The following is a 21,632-nucleotide window of genomic DNA, read 5'->3' on the forward strand; positions in this document are numbered from 1 at the left end:
CAGCAGATTTTTATCATTAAGTTCTCTATGAAACTCTTGACATATAAGAAAGGATTTACCAATCTAAAAATAATATTGTTCCAAAGTTATTGACAGTTTTCAAGGAACAGAAAGGACATGGGTGTCTCCAATAAGAGTCCAGCAGCTCTGAGTACAATTCCTCTAAATTAGTATGGGGACAGTATTAACATATGAAACAGACTTGTTTCTGAAGGTAAGAGGAAGATTCTCTCTGTGAAGTTATTAGCACCTAGAACTTTCGGGTACAAGTAATCTTACCATGTGCAGCCATCTATATGCCAGGTGACTTCTAAAATCCACTGTTTTAGCTCCTTCTATATACACTTCCAAGAGAGAACTACTTGACAATGTAGGTTCTCCTAACTACTGCTGTAAGGTGGGAAGAATCAGTTCCTAAAGAAACTCTCTTTCTTTTTTAGCAATAAAGGAGGCTTTAAAAACAGCTTTCCCCACATTCTCAGATGCCAAAAACTGGATAAAGTCAAGGCCATGTTTGGCAGATATACACAGAATCATAGAATCACGGAATCATTTCAGTTGAAAAACACTTCTAAGGTCATTGAGTGTAACCATTAACCTAGCACTGTCAAGTGCACCACTTAAAACATGTCCCCGATATAACAGAGCATTGACCCAGTTTGAGGACAAACAAACCTGAGGATTAAAGAATGTAGTGTTTTATCAAATCAATGTCAGAAAACATTCTTCAGATCTATGCAAGCATTGAAACAGAAAAGCCAGTATTGCAAATTCTTCATCTTAAATAAAGAAACTCCTGAAATTTTAGTTCAGATTTCCTGCTTAGCTTGAAAACCTCTCGAGCTGTCTTACAGCACATCATTCTAGCTGTCATCAACCCACAGATAAATTATAGTTCCGGGCAAAACCTCAGTAAGTAAACTTTTTATCTCATTTCATCTTCCGTATATTTGCCCAGCTAGAAACATAGCATCAGGTGAGACCAGTTTTTATTTAAGAAATCATTGTCGGTCTCCTACTGGAGGACAGGCAATGAAATGTGTTTTTCTGCCCCTGAGAGATGAAGCACCTGGGGAAAGATGCAAATTATTTTTATCCTGAGTGTTCAAATATTGAGTTAATCATACAGAGCTTTTTTAATGGTTAACAGACTTTGTTGTAGCATTTCAAGAACTTGCCACATTGTTTATTTTGGATCAGAATTTCACTCACATTGTGTTAAAATCATGTTGGTTTATTCAAGGTCTGGTATTGTTTAGCTACTTTCACTTCCAAGTTAATTAACTTGAACAAAAAGAAACACACCCAAGCCATTGAAAAATTTCCAATAAAGCTTTGGTAAATTTTGATACTAAAAAAGATTTGATGAGGAAAAAAAAGGTGCTCAAAATATATGTAACTAGAGATGAAGAAAAATGCCCGTCCATATCAAATTATGATCTAGCTGATAATAAATGATATCTTCTTAACAATAACAATGGTAATACTTCCACATAGTTCATAAACACAGAAAGATAACAGAAGGTAAACTTCACTGCCCCTTCTTTTAACTATTTAAATGTTGTACTCATAGCATAAGTTGGCAGTTAGGCTTCCTCTAGAGCTGGTGGAAAAAAAAGAAGGTGCAAGAGAGCTGCCGTAGGTGATCTAAGAAAAATAGACTGGATATAGCTATGGGCGAGCTTCATTTCACTGACTGTCCAATGAGGCTTGACAAATGGCTTAGATTAGACAGACACGTTTAAATGCAAAAGACATATTTTAGCAAAAAATGCAATTTCATGACTTATTAAGGAATCTTCTCCACTACTGAATTTGGGGGTCTGGACTGGGGGTCTGTATAGAAATGTGAGAGAAATGAAGATTAAACATTCATTGTCTACTATGTGATGCATAGGCACTAGATTTCACTCAAGGATTAATCTATTTTTGTCTGCCTTTTAGACCTTATGCCCCTTTAATGTCTTCAAAAGAATATATTTCTATTTCACTTGGTTGCATATCAGAAACTTGTTGTCAGATAATTTTATGATGTCAGTTAAAAATTAATCTCAATGGGATTTTACAGCAATCAAATAATGCACATTTTAGACATATTGTTTCTTAAAAGGTAAAGAACTACCTAAACTATTTAATAGATCAAGGGCTTTAAAAACCTTAACATGTTTTGTCATATGGGGAAATAAGCAAAAAAAAACTGTCTCAATAAAAAACAAAGCCAGAGAAATTTCATTGAACTGATTTTATCTCTTACAGGAGGTATTATATTAACTTAATTCAGGAAAATCATTTTTTATATTCCAAGAAGTTCAAAAAATGTGCACAGTTCAGTATATAAGGAGCATGAGATGCAAACGTGAGTGCTCAGTTGTCTGTTTGAGAAAGCAAATTCCATCACACTTCAAGGCACGCTGTAAGCCAACTCCTACACTTTGAGCTGACTTCTACACATTGTTTTAAATCCAGCCATCTTTTAAGTAATATTCCTCAGTCACTTTTATTTAAACAAAAAAGACTAAACCTTGACCCTCCATTTGTCTAAGATAACTATAATCCTTGTAAGTGTTAGACCTGGGATAAAGAACTGTGGTTTCAGAGATATCATACAATGCATTGTCAGGAAAAGGCGTGGATAGCTTGCATACGAAATTTCCTGAAAACTATGTTTACAAGGAATTTGCTTTGTTATAAAGCATTTAAAGCCTTTCCACCTCATACTAAACACTGTTCTGTTGAGAATATACATCTCACAATATTTTTAATTCCTACAACAAAATATGGTATATGGCTTTCCCTCAAGAATTTCTGTTCTAGATAGAAGTTAAGCTGGTATGAAAATTTCCATGGCTTTTCATAGGTGGGAAAATACAATCCCTTAATTATTATAGCATCTGCTTTTACACTGACCTCTGTAACAGGAAATAGAGCACAAATGACCCAATAAACTGGTGATAAAAAATATAAATAACATCTTGCCTCTTGCTATTGTGCTGGCTATTCTGCATTTCTGGACGTCCTGTATCACAATATAACTCACAACATCATGCTGCGGAAAGACATTGGAGAAAAACTGTGGTTTTAGGCAAGTTGCTGGAAAAGGAAGCTGCTAAGCTGCATATAAAAACTAGCTTTAAAAACTGCTTCACCAGTTTATTCTTATAAGCAAATAGTACACAATACTATATATTGTATAGAAATAAAATGCAATTCCTCTCAGCATATGTAACTATGTATTTGAGTCATTGAAAATACATATTGGGCTTATAACCCTAATTATAAGTGTTGTATTTCAATAGTAAAAGTATTGTGAATTTAAATTTTTCATCTACTTAAAAAAAAGTCTTACCATAATCATACTGTTCAAGTTATCATAGATACTCTCTTTCTTACTTGAGTCACAGCACTTCATTCCCTATCTCAAGGTGAAAACAAATCAACAGAGACAAAAATCAAGTATTATTCATCAATTAATGACTGTAATTTTAAAATTATATCTTAAAAATATTTTTTGATATAATCGAGGAGAGGAGAGGAGAGGAGAGGAGGAGAGGAGAGGAGAGGAGAGGAGAGGAGAGGAGAGGAGAGGAGAGGAGAGGAGAGGAGAGGAGAGGAGAGGAGAGGAGAGGAGAGGAGAGGAGAGGAGAGGAGAGGAGAGGAGAGGAGAGGAGAGGAGAGGAGAGGAGAGGAGAGGAGAGGAGAGGAGAGGAGAGGAGAGGAGAGGAGAGGAGAGGAGAGGAGAGGAGAGGAGAGGAGAGGAGAGGAGAGGAGAGGAGAGGAGAGGAGAGGAGAGGAGAGGAGAGCTATTTTTCTGAGACCAAAGACAGCTCCTCACCTACTATTACTTTCCTCCCTTCACCCACATCTTTTATCAAAAAACCTTCTCCCATTCCATGACAACAATGCTGTTGCTATGCTGAACTTCTAAGCATGATAATTATCTGTCTTGCATTATGTATGCTGCTTCATTGAGACTAACATCATCCCACATGGGAACTGGTGCAAAAGATGACTATCTAATTTAACACAATTTGACCACTCTTCCCGAGACTTGTGAGACCATACCCAGCCCTCTGCTTCTCCCTCAAATGGAATCATCTGAAACTGACTGCTAGGTTCAAAGATTACTTGGGAAAATGGCACATATGTGATAGAACTGATAAGCTGACAGCATAATTGCATAATCTTCAACTCCAGAAGGGTGATTAAAATCAGCAAATTAGAAGCTGAATAGGGAATATGTTTGTTATCTTTTGAAAATACTATTTCCTTGACCAGACGGGGTCAGCACAGTTACTCAAAATTTTTCTCTTGCATTTTAGCAAGGCCCTTACAAAGACAAAAGAAGAAAATAGAAAAACACTTCCTTTAAGGAATATAACAAAGGACTTGGCACTGTGACTGTGAATTCTCCATGTGTCATGTGTTCCAGTCTATCAATATAGACAAATAAGCATGTAAGAAAATTTGAAAGGAAAATCTATTTAGTGGATTTCCAGCACCTTTTCCATATCATGACATCCTTTATTCCTCTTCATTATTCATTCTTTTCCTTCTCTTTCTGTGACAGGACATCTCACTTAAAAATAATGTTTGAGCAATACCCATGTAATCCAAACAATGAAGTCTGATACTATCAGTCATCACAAAGATATGTGGAAACAGGGGGGGGTTTAGTTTGCCTAAGAGAAAGTGAAGGTTTTTCTCCCTTCCTAATTATGCCGATAAATCTTCCTTTGTCAACAGATGCAGAGGAGACTGGTGACTTCTATATAGATACATTGAGCACAGTTATCTCCCTGAAAATGCTCAGTGACAGTCTTTGAATGTATCAGGTCAGAAGCAGTTTTCTCTCTTCATGATTCTCTGAACAAGGGAATCTCCACTTCTTATTTTTCTATGGGCCACAATGCAATATAAGATGTCCTCCCCACCAATGGTTCCATAATCAGCAGTTACATCAATCATACGGGTGGAAAATTGGAAAAACAGTCTTTGCAATCCTAGTTACTTCCTATATAATGTGTACATTTCCTCCAGAACATGTGTTGACATTTTGTCCCTAATGAAGCTATGAAAAGATGAGTCATGGGTTTTTCCCAATTAAGAATTTCATTTCCAGTATGGATTCAACTCTTACATTTATGCATCTACAGTTTAGACTTCTACCTCTCAGCTATCCACCAGAATGCCTTACAGACAATAGAGAAGAAAGGACCACCTTAGGTCATGAGTTATCTATATTTTTTCAGACCTCTTATGATATCTTTAAGACACTGGAAAAGCCTGATTTTCTTCACTGGTTATTAGAAAAGCCCATACTAACCAGCTCAGTGTAAAGATATCACCAATTATTTCAATAAATTTTACTACCAGAACTTACTACATCTGAAGGTAAAGACAGCCAGTACTGAGTTTCTTGTGAATTACAAGTAGCATCTTTCAATGTTAAGTGTATACTGTGGCTTTCCCTTATTCAGAAAAAATGGTCAGTTTTCTTCTTGAAATTTTAACTGTTATTCCCAAGAAAAATTCATCATGCAAACAAACCAATAAACCAATAAATAAATAGAATTCTAATTCACAGGTATTGAGAAGAATCCTTTCTGTTGATTGCTATGACTATGTAAATGCTCAGATTCCAATTTTTAGGAACCCATTTTGTGTGGTCATGACAGGAAAAAATGTCAAAATTATATACTGTCCTATGTATGTCTGCTACGCTACGGCCTCAACTGCTTTAATAGGATTCATTTACATGTGGAATTCTGACAAACAGTAACAGAGCTTAAGTTAATGATTATAGATATAGTAGGTGGTTTTTGTTTCTTTTGGTTTTGTTTTTTTTTAAATATACTGGAGAGTGGAAAACAGTTTGTTAACAGGAAACTAGTTTGAGTTCATAATAGACAGACTTACAGCTTAATACTTTACCTCCTGCTATGAAAGGTTACACTCCTTTCTCCTTTTATTCACAACATTCCTCATCTTTGGAAGAGATTATAAAACTTATCTTCTAAACCCCTCTCACTTTCCCCCTTGAAATTCCGAAGATCTACTCAAATCAAATCAATTTTCATTTTTAAACCAAAATATAATGTGGGCATTCTATTTGTGTGTGTAAATATAAATAAAAATATAAAATCTGCTTTTGCATCACATCTCCTAAACTTAGTCAAAATACATCCATGACAGAACTGAGTTTTTAATAGCATGAATCATGCTGAACTAGTTTAAGGTCTGGTTGCAATATTTTCATGCAAGAATCTGCATTTCATTAATGACGTACTATGGTTTTTTATACTTTTAAGCGCTTATTCTCTCTCATAAAGTACCTGATGCTTGTCTAATTAAATCCTTTAAAAAGTTGAAAAACAGACCTACTGTCTGCTTACTCAAAAGTTATTGCCACTGTTTAAAGTAAGGAAAATCTCTGATTTACCATAAAAGGGTATCAGTTCTAATGCCATTCCTTTTCTTGTTTAACTTCTACCTCAACCTTACTGACTTGAAGACCCATCTGAAGATTCTAAATACTGTTAAAAAAATGCAGTAATTGATAGCTTAGATAGATTAACAGAATTAAAATTTCTTTCTAAAACTGGTGGAGTGGTATATTTTGAATATTATATAAGTGTGTCTGTTTTTATCTGACCTGAAGAGAACTTTGAGAAGTTAAATGAGAACTTTGCATGTGACAGTATGTTGGACTAAATAAACATAATAACCATAATAATTCCCTTGACCTTAATGTCTGTTCATTGTAAAACAAATTTATGGCCATAGCACAGGAAATTCTTTCGCTATGACAGGCCATCTTCTATATTTTGCAGGCCTTAAGATTTGAAGAAAGTCAGTAGAATATATCTTGAAACACATGAAGAAACTTACCTTTTTTAATATAAAATGTGAGGACCAAGGACAACATTATATGCAAAGTATTTAATCAAACTGATTGATTTAACAGCTTGGGCTATTTTAAAATACTATTTTTTATTGTGAATTGATTAAAGAAAATACAAAGCTGAATAATTATCTGAATTTGTAAGTTTCTTTGTCCCTCCAAAATAGTCCAAATGATGCTAAAACAATGTAAAACAATTATTCTAATATAATTTATCAAGAAGAGATAAATTAAATTATAAGAAGTCAGTTCTGTAAGATTTTCATCACAATGCTTGTATCATTAAATTTCTTACATCAGTATTCTAATTACTCTAATTTTATTTACAAGCAATCTCATTCACAAAACAATCCCTTGCAAATCTGTCAATCAAACTGTCTATGCAGACAAATTTCAGAAATGACAATACCTAAAAAAATTTCAAGTTCAGAGCATTCTTGACATACATTCATAGATTTCCTTTGTTTACAAAATATCACATACTGATGCCATGTGCAAAATCTCAAATAGTAAATTGGGTTTCACTGTCTTGAATGCTCATGCTTTGTAGAAAATCATAATGTGTACCTACACTGCTACATAATTTCCTGCATAAATTCCTTTTGCATTCTAAACATGACTAAAAACAGTAAAAAACTGGATCTCACAGCTTCTTTCTCTATTAACCTGAGTGACTGTTTTGAAAAGCAGAAATCCTGCGACTTTTCAAAGCTCACTTCTCCCCAGTCTTGCTATTTCCCATGTGAAATACTTAATTCTGATTCAGCATTGTAATCACTACTGGAAATCTTGCTGTCAGTGCTGTAGCCAAGATTGCTGCTTATCTTAAATTAGATATTATGACTATAAGACACTTATGAGTGTGGTCTAAACTTCCCTATTTCTGTACCCCTTTGTTTATCTTGCTAGTTAGAAAGGTCTTCATGCTGCTCTATATACCACCAGCTGGCTACATGACCCAAACACACAATTAGAACTAGTATAAATGTAAGTATAAAACTAGCTATAAAATAATTCCAAATGTTTTTACATGACTTATTGGAATAGCTATTTATCTAACACATATAATTGATACATTTTCCTTTTCTGGGTTAAGTACAGATGGCCCGTCAACCCTGGTTACAACCAAGAGAATTTTGTCTCAATTGATGGTATGTGACATGTTTGATATGAGTCCATTGGTGTCCCCACATATTATCCTGGCCTGATGTTAGCTGGATTTTGGCTGCCCTGCACTCACAGCATTCACTGGCAATTTTTTTGAATTAAAGTGATACAATAGTACATTCTTTACTTGCAAACATATGTAAAACATCTACAGCAGGAGATTTCTGAACGCCCAGGCTGTCTTCCCTTGCCTTGATCTGCAGAGACTCAAGGTCCTCAAAAGTTCATAATTCCTATGGTAACTCTTTCCCCATGTTTCAAGGGAAAAGCCCATAAATTCAAGGCCTACCATAATTGTTAGTTCCTGAATGAGTCTGTGAAGATGTCAGTATTTTTTCACTTTTTCCATCACAATCACTTCTAAAGATGTGTCAGGATACTCATGTCACACAGTCACAGCCACCATGAATGCTTAGTTCTCCATAAAACTTATGTCCAGTTTCTATAACTCATTGCTGTCATCTCTTCTATTTGGTTCCTGAAGCATTGCCTGCCCAATCTTTCTTTTTAGCTTCCCCTGATAACATTTCACAGATGTAATCATGCCTGCATTCTGTATGATTGGGCAGTTTCCAATTATATGGAAGCATGTTTCATTCTCAGCCTGGCAGTGCCTGAAGGATTTGATATAAATTTCTTATCTACTCCTTGCCAGGAGTTCTCTTGCGAGGTAAAGGTTAACAGTGGAATCTTCTCAGATGGATGTGAAGTACAATTTCTTCCTGTTCCAGTTCACAACCCAATTCTTATTTTGTCCAAAGCAAGAGGAGTACTTCAGGGAGACCAGCTCCTACCATCACACCACTACAGGTTCTTGTTTTCTTGTTTTCTTAATTGTTATAGTGTATCTAGCAGCCTCCGTGCATCCACAAACACCAGCATTCATGTCATCCAAGTAATTTTAAACATGGAAACTGGGATTGAAATCATTAGCTCCCTGCCAGACCCTTAATTCAGGGGCCTGGGAAATACATTCAATAAGGTGCTGCTAATCTACAAAATACTGTTCCTGGAGGTTTGTGATTACTGACCCCAAATCAGCTTATAGAATGGGCAACAAATGTCAAATGGATCAGCTGGTGAGATACCAACTTCAGATGGTTCCTGAGCAAAAGTAGTCTGAAGAATACTTCAAAATCTCAGGGAAAACCCTCAAAAATATTTTTAAGGAAAATATTCCATTTTTTTAGCAGCTTTAAAGGAGTGATAATGACTTAGCTGAGTACTGAAGAAAGAGATTACTAGAAGACTCTGTTACATTTTGATATCTGAGATATGTATTCCTCCTTGACTAAGATACTTTTAGAAAAGCTCATAAGAAAAGACTTCTCAGAAAAGACTCTAAAATCAGATGAAATAGTTCTGAGAAAAACATGGTCAGGGTTATGACCATTCATTTTATTTCAAAAAGAGCACTCAAAGAGCACTCTTGAAAGCAAAAAGTCTGGTTCTTTAAGCAGTCAAAACTCTCCTGGTGACACAAGACCTTCCAGTTCTCTCCTGGTGACACAAGACCTTCCAGCAGAGCCTGGAAAATTTCTAAAGAGGTTCAAGATGTCAGGCAGCTAAAGATATGTTAGGTGCACAGGTATTTGGTAGGTATTTTGACAGGTATTTGGGAGGTATTTGATAATGGCGCCAGAATGACTTTATTGAGAAGTTGCAACCTGTGGGTTCTGAAAAAGGTCAAAAAGGCTAGTTTGGCTGCAGAATTTGGGGAAAATATTGTCCTGAATTGCTCCACGGGAAGTTAGGAAGTTATTTGGATTGCTGACCTAACTTTAAAGCCTCTGCAAAATGTGCTGACCTGAACCGAGGTCTTGCCTCTGAGCCAGGTCCTATTGTAGAAATAAGATTTCCATAGGCAGTGAATACAAATTAATCCAGGCATAACATTCACATCCACTGCTTCATCAATAAGCAGACTATTAATAAAATTAACTCTGCCTCTGGCTTATATGTTGTTTATTTTAATAACTCCAGTGTGGTCACTGGGTACTTGGACACTGATATACTGCAATAAAACAACTCTGATGAAGGAAACACAATTTCTTTAGAGAGAAAACATAAAATTTATATAGACCACAGAAACACATTAAGTTGTTCATGCTTATTACACTGAAAAATATCTTGAAGATGAAGAAAATTTCTTTCTTTAGATGCTATGAAATAAGTCGTTTATGAATTCATTTTTTTTCCCTCTATCTGGGTATAAATACACCCTCAGGTCACTCTGAATCTTCCACTATTAATGAATCACTAGCCTCTGAATAAATGCTATTCCACAATAGAACGCATAGTAAAACACTGCACATCGGTCTTTGGGATTCTGGGTTTATCCAGAGTTAAACATGAATTCTGAAAATTTCTCTGTAACAAACAACTTGCCCCTTAAATTTTGAGTTCATTCTGGTCTCTGAAATTTCAGAATATCTTATGAGCTGGAGGAAACATGTACATGTTTATTTTTTCAGATTATACTTTTACAACATATAGAAAATCTTTAATAGATCTACTGATATTGTAAAGCAATTAGTAACTTAAATTGCATCTTTAAATTCAAAAATTTGATCTAAAACTTCTGCTTTCACCTCTTCTCCAAACTTAATTACTCCATTTGGATGCTGGTCTATCCACGGGGTTCTCTGGATAGCATTTTGGTTTTTGCATGGCTAGAACTCTGCTTCCAAAGCACTTTGGTGTCTGGATTAAACCTCCAGATCAGAAGCTCTTCTTTTCAGTTTCACTAAAGAACCTGATCGTGTAGATGCACTCAGAGTATGCTCAGCACAAATTGATTCACAGTAATTTGCACTGCAAGGGAAATGGTCTTTTGATTCCTTTGACAAGAAGACTAGGTTGTCATTCTGGTGAAGAGTCCTGGTCTCTGGTTCCTTCCTCCAGGACAACATGCACTCCATATGCTGCTCAGTGAATTTAAGTGAATTAACCTAAAATGACTGGGTGTATCCAGTGACAATTCAGTCACTTTAAAGGTTCTTCTGGCTACCTAAAGGCTTATGGTGATGGTGTAGGCAGAGTGGTCCTGGTATGGATTGTCTTGGGAGCCTTGCCTTCTGCCACCCCTTTCCATGAGTTCCTGGTGGCACCTCTTTCATACACAATCATACTCATGCCTATCATATTTAAAAGGGTTGATATGGAAAAGCAAAATGTCCTAATATATCTGCATAGTACTCATCTGACAGGACTTATACATGTGTATTCAGCCATGTACACAGACATGCATGTTAATCTATTGGTCACTTGAGGAGAGCACATCTCATGACCCCAAGAACTACACAACTCAGCCTGCATGGGGAAAAAAGTTCATTGCCACAGTTTCCACAGTTACAGTTCAGCAGATTGCTTCTGACCTGAAGAAACCTTAGCTCTCCACTACAGATTTCTAGTTTCAACAGAACTCTGCAACTAGTTAGGCAAAATTCTGCTGGTTTGGACATGACTCTGGGAAACTAAAGATGCTTTTCAAAAGTTTTTCAATGTGAAGAAGAGCAATATATAATTCTGAATTTGAAGCTAAGTGCTTTTTTAATCTTCCAACAAAATTTTGCATATTACCTTCTCTGTCAGCTGTCCACTATTTCAATATGATCCAGATTCAGAAAGATCCAGACTTCCAGGCCACAAAACAAATTACTTATATAGACAGGTAGATGGAGCAGTGGGATGTGAATTATGGGCTCTCTGCAGGTAAAAATTATTGTAGCACCCCTGAAACAGAGTTACTGCAATCTACAGGAGTTCAAACCCCAGCTGGAGACTGGTTTGCAACTTCACTAAAAAAAGGCAGCAATGTGCTCTTCGTTGTAGAAACATTGTTGCAAACTTCTAATTCTCATAAATCACATAATTAAAAAATAAAGCGGTAATCCTTGCAAAAAAGCTGAAGTTTCTGCACTACAGGGATCTTTTTCTTTGTTGTGTGTGTGGTTTTTTTCTGGGGTGAATTGTTTGTTTTATTTTAGCATGGATTTTGTGTATTTGTGCTGAGTTTTCTTATCAGTTTTTTGTGGGTTTGTTTTGTTTGTTGGTTTTTGGGGCATTTTAGTTGGTTGGTAGATTTTTGTTGTTTTATTTTGCTATTTTAATGCAGGCAATAAAACATAGGCTGTCATCATGACCACATTTGGGTTCCTTAAAAAAAAGCAAGATTTTTTTCTTCAGGATTAAGAAGATTAAAGGAAAGCTTGGGCAGTGATCTAAATTTAAATATTGCTTTTGCAGTAAAAGCAATACAATAGACATGGAAGAAGAATGTGTGCATCAAGGAAAAAGGAGAGAGACAATGTTCCTATTTATTAGGAAAGGAAAAAAAATAAAATTCGTTTTCACAGTGTTATTTTAATCATAGCTACCTTTTTTCTGTAACCAAACAGTAATAAGTAATTATATTATGCAGACCAGCTGTGAAGGTAATGAATACAGTGCAATGCAATACAATGTAAGATTCTGCAGACTATGTAATTATTTTGAGAAATTAGTGACATCAATTAGCCTCCCTTCACAGCATGCTCTCAGTAAATTATTCTTTTATACAGCTTCATAAATGAAATCTATCTGAACAATAAATAATATTGGTTACACAACATACCACAAGCAGCATGTTAAAAACAAAACAAAACTTAATTGTTAAGAAGCAGTAATAAAGAAAAAAAGAAGTTTATGTGCAGAACTGGAGAAAGCCCAAGGCATTAATGAAAATAATTAACCCTCTACACCTAAATTCTGGCCTCATTGTAAATCTTCTTTGTATATTGCAGTAGAATTAGTGCACTGATATTAATAATTGAGTTATTATACCTACCTATGGTCAAAAAACCCATAAACACATTGCAATTTCTAGATTCTTGGTTTTGTATAACACAATATTAATTTCTGGTTTTCAACCCCCCACACTTGAAAATACCAGTTCCATTCCCCTCAGACTCAATGCCATAGCTGCAGTGACTTCAGTGCTGCAGAAACAGTGCTCCAACACAACAAAAAAAATTGACAGGACAGAGAAGTCAGTACCTCATTCACATGGAATAGATTGTGTTCTGTAGTGTATAGTTTGAAGAACTATATCTTCACGTTAAAGTTTGGCAGTGTACTATGGAGCTCAAAGATAACTTACAAACAGGTACATAGGTAAGTAAATTAGCAAGCAGAAATCTCCCAAAAATTAAAGAGATTGGTGGAAGATGTATAGCAGTAAATGATACTGTACAAGCTCATCTCTTTCTGGTCTTCCTGTATTTTTGTGGTATGCCTAATTTTGATCTCTACAAATTTAAAATGAATATTTAAAAACTTGCACCTGGAGAAAATGCATAAAGAAAAACAGCGTGACTGAGGATGTGAGACACTGGAGAACTGTTAAGGAGGAAAATCAGAAATTTCAGTAAGAACACATATTAATTTGTATATTAATTTGATTATGTTAATTTGTATATTATTTGCTTCACAGTTACACTATGATATTTGATATATAATCCAAAAAATAACAAGAAATAAAAGATATTATAGGGAATAGATGTAACACAGAACACAAAGGGCATTTTCCATAACATTTCCTACTAACATTATTTAAACTAACACAATCTGCAAAACAAAAATTTTATAAAGATCCTATTGTATAGCAAAAAGGATTTTTGGCACATATGTACCTCTGGTTAATACAGATGGAGCTGAAGCGTGGGCATTCTCCAAGAATATCAAGTATCAGTTAAAAGCTGAGCTGTAAAACATGAAAAGATTTATGCATAGAGTACTTCATGCCAAATCCTGCAAGGTCTTAGTTCTGGTACTTGAAGAAGAAGCCCTCAAGTATTTCAGACATAATAAAAATCAGACTACAGACCCACAAGTCAGGCGTGGTGAATTTTAGTACAGTCCTAGAATCAGATAGGAAAAAATGGAGATTATGAAAATGAACAACAAAGTCATCAAGGTGAAAGACATGCTGGAGACTGAGGATAAGCAAGTGTAAGAAAAAAACATAAATGTAAATTACCATTAATCCACAGTGCAATGTAAACTATCCAAGATTATAATATGTGATGTCAATGATAAATATTCACTTAGAAGCTATATGAACACATTCTGTAGTATTTTCCATGCAGTGCATAGCAAAGTGTTATAACAACAGTGAACACTGCAGAAGTGTGTAACATCTCTCTTACAATATCAGCGCTGTCATACTATTCCTTTAATAGAAGAAAATTAGACAGGCTTCTGGCTATTTGAAGTCAGTCTTGCATTATGCATTCCTCTCTTGTGTTACAGATTAGAGATCTTTCTCACCCAACAAGTAAAACAAATTAAAATTGCTCATACCTTCTTTAAGAGAGGAAGAAAAAAACCGTGAAAAAACGAGTTCTACGTAAATTGCAGTGACACCATATAAGACTGCCTGACTTTGAAACTATTTGAAAAACTTTGATTCCTCTTTCTTCAGCCCTGACCTTTGGGACAAAAAGCATTTCCACTGGTTGGGTTTTTTTCTGCAGGAATAACACCTCCTAGAGGGGAGAATTGTGTCATTCTGATATTTTTAGGTTTTGCTACTTTTTCAAAGTCCAATTTGTCAAAGTCTTTAATCTTTAATCACAAATACTTAATCAGATTCTATGGAACTACTAGTGGACTTATTCTAGATCTCATATTCTAAAAACAACAACAATTGCTGAAACTGAGTTAGGAGGCACAGTTCAAAGTTGCCAATTATGTTTAATTTATAGCACTAAGGAAAAAAAACCTTCCTCAGCATTTGGTGACATCTAAGAAAGACATAAATTATGAAGCCAACTATATTCTTTTAACTAAATTGACCTTTTTCTTTTATCCATAACTACGGGTAATGATTTTGTATACTATTACAATCCACTGAAGCTAGTAATACTTGGTTTTCTCACATTAAAATAACCTAGTATCTTATCTACTTCTGGGCCTCAGTGAGCTTCATCTAGGGATTCCTGCTTAAAATAGATTTGCTCCTTACTACTAATGTATGAAGCTTTGAACTCTGAGAATTTGGCAACATGTTACTAACATAGCTTGAACTACTGTACATACAGCAACATGAACTGTGAAACAGTGGGTTTGAGGTTTTTTCTGGTCTGACACTCCAAAACAGATAGTTGCCTATAAGTCTGTAGTGTATTTTAGTTACTTGAATGTGTTCAAATAAATAAGAAATACTAGCTCAGCCCAGCAATTAATCATTTCTAATGTTTTCCTTTTGACATTGCCTATGCAAGGCATATGACACCAGCACAAAAACAAATTAATGAATCATAATATTAAGAATAATTTGGTAAATATTAGGAATAATTCTTCATCATTTTTACTCTCAAGAAGTGCTATTCTCCAACATGATATACAGTCTCCACATATTTACCAAACATTAATAAATTTCATATGGGCTTGAATTCATTTTAGTCCAAGAGAAGGTCCTTAGTTTCCCTGCTTCTTCCTCTGATGTAATACATTTAATCTGAATAAATAAATAAATAAATTGTCCTTCACTATGATTTGAAGGCAAACTCAATTCCTTCATTTACCTGAAATATAGTGACACAGAGAATACAAAGGTTTGGTTGTTTGGTCTGATTGTTTGGTTTAGATTTTTTTTAAGAAAATACAGCAGTCCATCTGTATTTGGTAGGTGGAATATGTACTAAAAAAGGGTGTAAAAAAACTCCCAGCTTTATAACCCAGAGGGTGCTGACCTCTGTGGATTACCACCCAGCACCCAGACTTGTAATTCTGTAATAAACCACAACATCAACTCTGTGTGCTGTTGGCTCCAGTACACTGGGTTACGAACTCTGTTTTGGAATAACAGTAGTAGTAACACAACTGACTGGCAAAAATGAAATGACAGTTTTTCCATAAACTCAGTCTTCTTTTAGCTTGGATGCCATTTTCATTTCCTTTAATTTTATGCATAAAACCTTTGCCTGGAAAAAACGTGTCTTGTCTTTTAAACTGACACCAACCAAGCTAAAATTCTCATTCAGCAGAAGTTACACATGTACTTAATTTCATCAACTTTGAGTAGACCCATTGAGCATCTTTGCTCTTAAACCAGCTTTAAAATTGTTCAGTTTTCTAAAATTTCCACAGATCTACAAGGTGCACCCTAAGTGTTCTCATGAAATTAAGACAGAAGGCGGAAGATGAAATAAGCTATTATAGTGCTTATTAAAAGCTGCAGTTTATTAGTCTCAAAGGAACTTACCAAAATTTCACTAACTTCCACTAACTCACCAAATCCTTTGCTCCAAGTCAAAGAAATGATAAAGGATTTTTCTAGAAGCACCAATTTCCCAAATCCTTGTATTTGGTTTTTCTTTTTCTTTCTTGAGGGACTATGGATTCCCTTGTTTTATAAACAATAAAATAATTTTTCACCAGGTCCAGTGTGGCATCTCATACACTGCTGAAGGGGTGCGACTCCACTCGAGCATCAGTCTGGTGCTCAAAAGTCCTGCAAAAACTCAAAAAGTCCTGCAAAACTACTCCTTTCCTGAGTGTGCAACAAACCCTGAAAATCTCTGCTCGAGGGCTTGAATCTGGCTGATTATTACCTTTGCTATTTATTCAGTTATTTACTAGTGAAGTCGTTTTGGGGGCAGGGAGAGTGGGAAGGCTTGCCATGCAAACGTTCGATAGAGGAGGGCAAAGGCAGCTGTCTGGTATTTATGCCGCGAAGCACAGGAGGACGCAGAGACTCGAGAGAATCGCCCACTGTCTGAAGAGTTACTGTGTCTCCAGAGCCGCCGAGAATGGGGAGGGGGTGGCTGGCTTCCTCTTGCGGGCAAATGACCGGCCGTAAGAGTGCGTTTTTAAGGGGTGATGTCAGAGAAATTAAACTCGAGCAGTCAAACACACCCCCCTACCTCAACGACGTGTTTCTTCTGTTCTTAAGGCGAGAGAGGTGGCTGTGTAGCACACCCAGCTCACTCCTGCCCTACTGGGACAGGGGCTGGCCGGCGGCAGACACTTATTAATTATGAACCGGGAGATGTCCCTTTAAGGTCTGCTGCGCTCTCCGAGAGTGTTTAGTCGGGGAGATTTGGCTTTATTTGTACATCCTAACGCTGGGCTAATTCAACGGGGAGGTTTCCAAAACTCAGAGACCTTTAGGCGGTGGGTGGGGGGGAAACTGTGTGCGGGTGGGAGGAAGCTAAACTCTTCTTAAACGCGAAGAAGCAACGTAAAGACTGGATAACAAACAGGAAATGCCTAACTCGGCTGCGAGGCGGACGGGCGGTGCAGAGCGCTGAGCTCCACCGGCAGCGCAGCTCAGCCGGGCGCGCCGGCGGCAGAACCGCTCCCGCCACCGCTGCCCTCCGCCCGGGCTCCCGGCCCCGCTCGCAGGAGCCCAGGCATGGCTGCCTCCTGCTGGATGCTGACAGGTGAGTAAAGCCTTGTTTCTGCCTTGCTTTGAAGATTCGGGTCCCTAAAGCAGCCCTGCTCCCGGTGGGAGGAAGGTGTAGCTGGCAGGGTCTGGCACCCAAGGGACGGCGCCCTCCTGCCCAGATCCCTGCCCCGGGATTGCCCTTCCCGGAGCTGCCCTCCGGCCGCAGGCGGTGAGGAACCTCCTCGGTTTGCTTGTCTCTGGGAACTTTAATTCCTAAACCGATTTTAGAATCTGCTGGCAAGGAAGGGGTGGCTGCTAGATGAGGATGAATGGCTAAGAAGGCATACTGTAATTGTATCTGGCTCGGAAGAAACAAATTTATTTGATTTTGTTGGTTTAGTTTTTGGTTGGTTTTGGAGGCTTTTTTTAATTAGGGTAGATTTTTTTGCTTTCCTCTGTTTGGCTTTCAGACTTCTGACTGGTAAAAGGGAAGTGAGGAAGCACTCACTCACTTCATAAAGATGAGTTCATCCGGAGATGGAATATGTAATATTTCCTTTTAGGGGTTCATTGATTGTTAGTGACTTACTTGCTTTCCTAGAAAATAGGATGCAGCAAGTAACAATGTCCCTAGCTAGTCAACCTGTAGTCACATTCTGGATCTGAAATCAGGGGATTCCTAGAAGTGAGAAAGAAGCTAAGGCAATGCTGGGATTCATGTACTTGGAAATGTGGACATTGAACTGCGCAGCAGCTCTTGCACAGGCAACTAGCACACAGTGAACCTGAAGCAGTTCCCCCCTGAAACAGGGGAAGAAATCAATTTCATAAGAATTGTCCAAATGCAGGCAGCAGCAAATGGGGAAAAGGTAAAAGTAGAGTTTTCCCCTCTTCCCTCTGTGCTTATTGTGCAAGACAGAACAGATACTGGAAACTGAAATATGAAAATCTGAATATAGTATTTTGGCATGCCATATTTAGTTGTTGTTCTTGACTGTCTTCATTATTATTAGTGACATATTCAAAAACATGCTTCTGTGTACCTTCAAAGAAGGACACTTTGTAAAACAACAAAAGTTTAGTGTGCCACAACCTCCTTTCAGAGCTGCAGAGTTACCACTGGTAATGCTGACAGATAATGAACTTATCAGTAATAAAAAAAAAGGTTTACTGTCAGATAGGAAAACATTTCAAGTCTCATCTGGATTTTCCAGGTGATTAATTTTTTGGTGGTGGTGTCATGGGGGTTTCTTTTTTAAAAGATTGGTGGGAAACAGAATAGACTTAGAAATAAGAGAAGGCATTACCAGGTAAAGGATTCAAGTTGTCTCTGGTAAATAAGGGAAGTTTTGGCTTGTTTTGATGAGAATTTTGACCACAGAAAGTCTGACATGCAAACAGACTGAAGTGCATAGAGAATTAAGAAGCCTGATAAGGGTTTGAGTAAAATGATCTATGGCAAAACACTGAATTAGTTAGGCTTGTCTATCTAGTAGAAAAAAAACTAAGGGCAAAATGTTGAACATTTCAGATATATTTGTTTATCCAAATATTATTGCTGAGGATATTATTCCAGATTTCAATGTTTCTTTGTTTTGTGAGAGCACTCAGTCATGACTTTCCAGATCACATATGCTGGTTTCCAAAGATATTGAATACTTGGTTCTCCAAATCCAACAAATGACAAAAGAAAATAAATGTAACTGGCTATGCATAAATCTTAGGGAATATTCAGAAGAATATTCTTACTCTTCGGGTAAAGAATTGCTAGGCTACCAAAAAAAGCCCAGCCCTTTCTCTTTCACCAGGACTTTCGATAAAGTTGGATGAACAGCTATAAGGGATGGCTGAGTTTACTTCAGCTGGCCTCTATGAAAGTGGTTTGACTAGGGATCTGCTGAAGTTTTCTCCAGCCCTACATTTCAACAGGAAGGAATGAAGAAGTTAGTTTAAAAGCTTCCATTACCTTTAAAAGCTTCTTCACTTAACAGTGTTAGGCAAAGCCTGTTCCCTCCTGGACTTGTGTCTTTATTGATGATGGTCTTGCTGTACTCATCTTTATAACAGAAAAGATAAAGGTAAATAGATAAAGACAGAACTGTATGCAGAAAATTAAATGGTCTTTGTTCAGAGTCTGTAGAGGCAGGACAGCCACAGGACAAAGGCAAAGCATGAAAAGAGATGTTTTCCCAAGTTTCCCTCTCCATCTCTCTCTTTTATCTTCCTCTGCTCTTGCAACAATAACGCCCAACATTTCTTAGCAGACTTTCCCCCCTGCATCAGAGATTCTTTCCCATTAGTTTTTCTTATCCAGAATGTAAGTATGTTTGCATGAATTCTAGCTGAAGTGGCTATAATATGGAGGGGATGGGATTTCCTATGAAAACGACCTCTTCTTGTCTAGAATCTGTACATAACCCACCTTCATAAAGTAGCTGACCAAGAATTGAAGATATAAGGAAGTCTCAAACATTTGCAGAGTAATAACCTTAGATAACCAGCACAGCTCTAAAATCCCTAAGAATAGATGCTATCACCATTTTCCTTTTATCTTGCATTGTACTTAAAAAGGTCCAAAAATGGATTTCAAAATGCTACAATTATTAATACCAATAAAATTTTATTTACAGAGTGATTTGTTGCAAGGACTCTTAGGTCTTACATATAGTCTCAATTTGAACTCTTATGTTAAAACTGCAAGAAGAGTTAAAAGTACACACTTGTTTTGGCTCTACCATGATCAAAGTCATCTTTCTCCCTGTCATTAGCAAAATTAGAATGAACTTAGAAAGTTCTATGGTTCTGAATTTTTTTGAAATGTTTTGCTTCTACTGCTCATACTTTGACATACTCAAACAAATAATAATATCCTATATTTACTTTTTTACCAGAGTAGACAAAACATCATCTCTAGTAGGTACTTTCCTTTATAAGTTGACAATAGTCCTGATGATAGTGGGTAAATCCATTGACGTTTACATTTGCCACTAAATATTTGTGGATCACCGTTCACAACTCTATAAATCTTACACCTTGCTGTTTGAGAAAAGGCCCATATCAAAATGTCTCTTTCTACAACAGTCAATTAAATATTTTAAGTGGCAACTTTGTTTCAAAGTTGGTTTTTCTTCTTTGGTTGTGGGTTTGTTTGTTTGTTGTGAGTTTTGCTTTTGGGGTGTGTTAGGTGAGGTGTGTATGTATGCATGCATGTGCATTTTTGTGGGGTTTTTTTTAATGCAGTAAATTATTTTCCTGAATTGAATGTTTCTTTTCTACTGGATAATACTGGATGCCAACTTGCAACCTTTATCTAGAACACCAGAGATGTGAGGCTGCTTGTAAAAAGTTGGCAGGAATGAATAAGCACAGAAAAGTTTGTAAATACACCACTGTAAAAGAATAAAAAGTAAAATACATTTAATGTGGAAGTTAAATATGCACCACAGCTATTTTTTCTTGAAAGAATAGCATGAGGTCAACCTTTGGAATTTCATAGTTGCAAAGAACAAAAAGAAGAAAATTTGCCATCAGTTCACCATTTACCATTTATATAGATAAGTGAAAGGAACTGAAAGTAAAGGTGAATGCACACTCTCTTCTAAAGAAAACCTGAATGCAGAAGTTCTCTGCCTCTGCTTTTGCATTAAAATGGTAATGCAAAATTATTAGTATGTACAAGTTAAACAAACAGTTACTTACACATGTGCTTATGTTATATTCCCTTGGGTGGTCCTGCTTGATCCTGTGAAACTATTCATGCTAACAGAGTTAAGCATGTGTACTCACAGGAAGAGAGTCTGAGGTCTGAAAAATAAATCCTATTATGTAATATCTGATAAAGTTGTTTTTACACCAGTATCAAGCTTAGGGAAAAGGAACGCACATTACTGGCCAGATCTGAGTTCACTGTCCTGTCACAACTGACTACAGCTAGATACTTCAGAGAAATTTATAGGTACACCACAATGGGAGATATGGGATTATTTTTGCTCACAGTAGCCTTGTATCTCATCAAATTCTTGACTCTAAAGCCTTTCCAAGTCAGCAAATTCCATAATCACAGTGAGTTGTTTTTTCATTTAAAAAAACGGCTAACAGAAACCAGAAACTTTCTTGTGACCACCTTCTCATCTGTAAGAAGATGCCTTCACACTTTTCTGTTACTAGATCAAGTGTGTAATCATTCCAAAC

The 21,632-nt window shown here is 36.6% G+C and overlaps 1 protein-coding gene across 1 annotated transcript in view; it reads left to right on the forward strand.

The window, feature by feature from the left end:
- Nucleotides 1-17,250: 17,250 nt before the first annotated feature.
- The window catches only part of ITGA1 (integrin subunit alpha 1), a 72,832-nt gene continuing 68,450 nt past the window's right edge, over nucleotides 17,251-21,632 (forward strand). The window contains exon 1 of the mRNA XM_064736295.1: nucleotides 17,251-17,496. Within this exon, the coding sequence (XP_064592365.1) occupies nucleotides 17,469-17,496 (28 nt within the window). The 5' untranslated portion in view covers nucleotides 17,251-17,468. The remainder of the gene's footprint in view (nucleotides 17,497-21,632) is intronic.

Source organism: Zonotrichia leucophrys, chromosome Z (genome assembly GCF_028769735.1).
Source record: "Zonotrichia leucophrys gambelii isolate GWCS_2022_RI chromosome Z, RI_Zleu_2.0, whole genome shotgun sequence".
NCBI classification, from domain to species: domain Eukaryota; kingdom Metazoa; phylum Chordata; class Aves; order Passeriformes; family Passerellidae; genus Zonotrichia; species Zonotrichia leucophrys.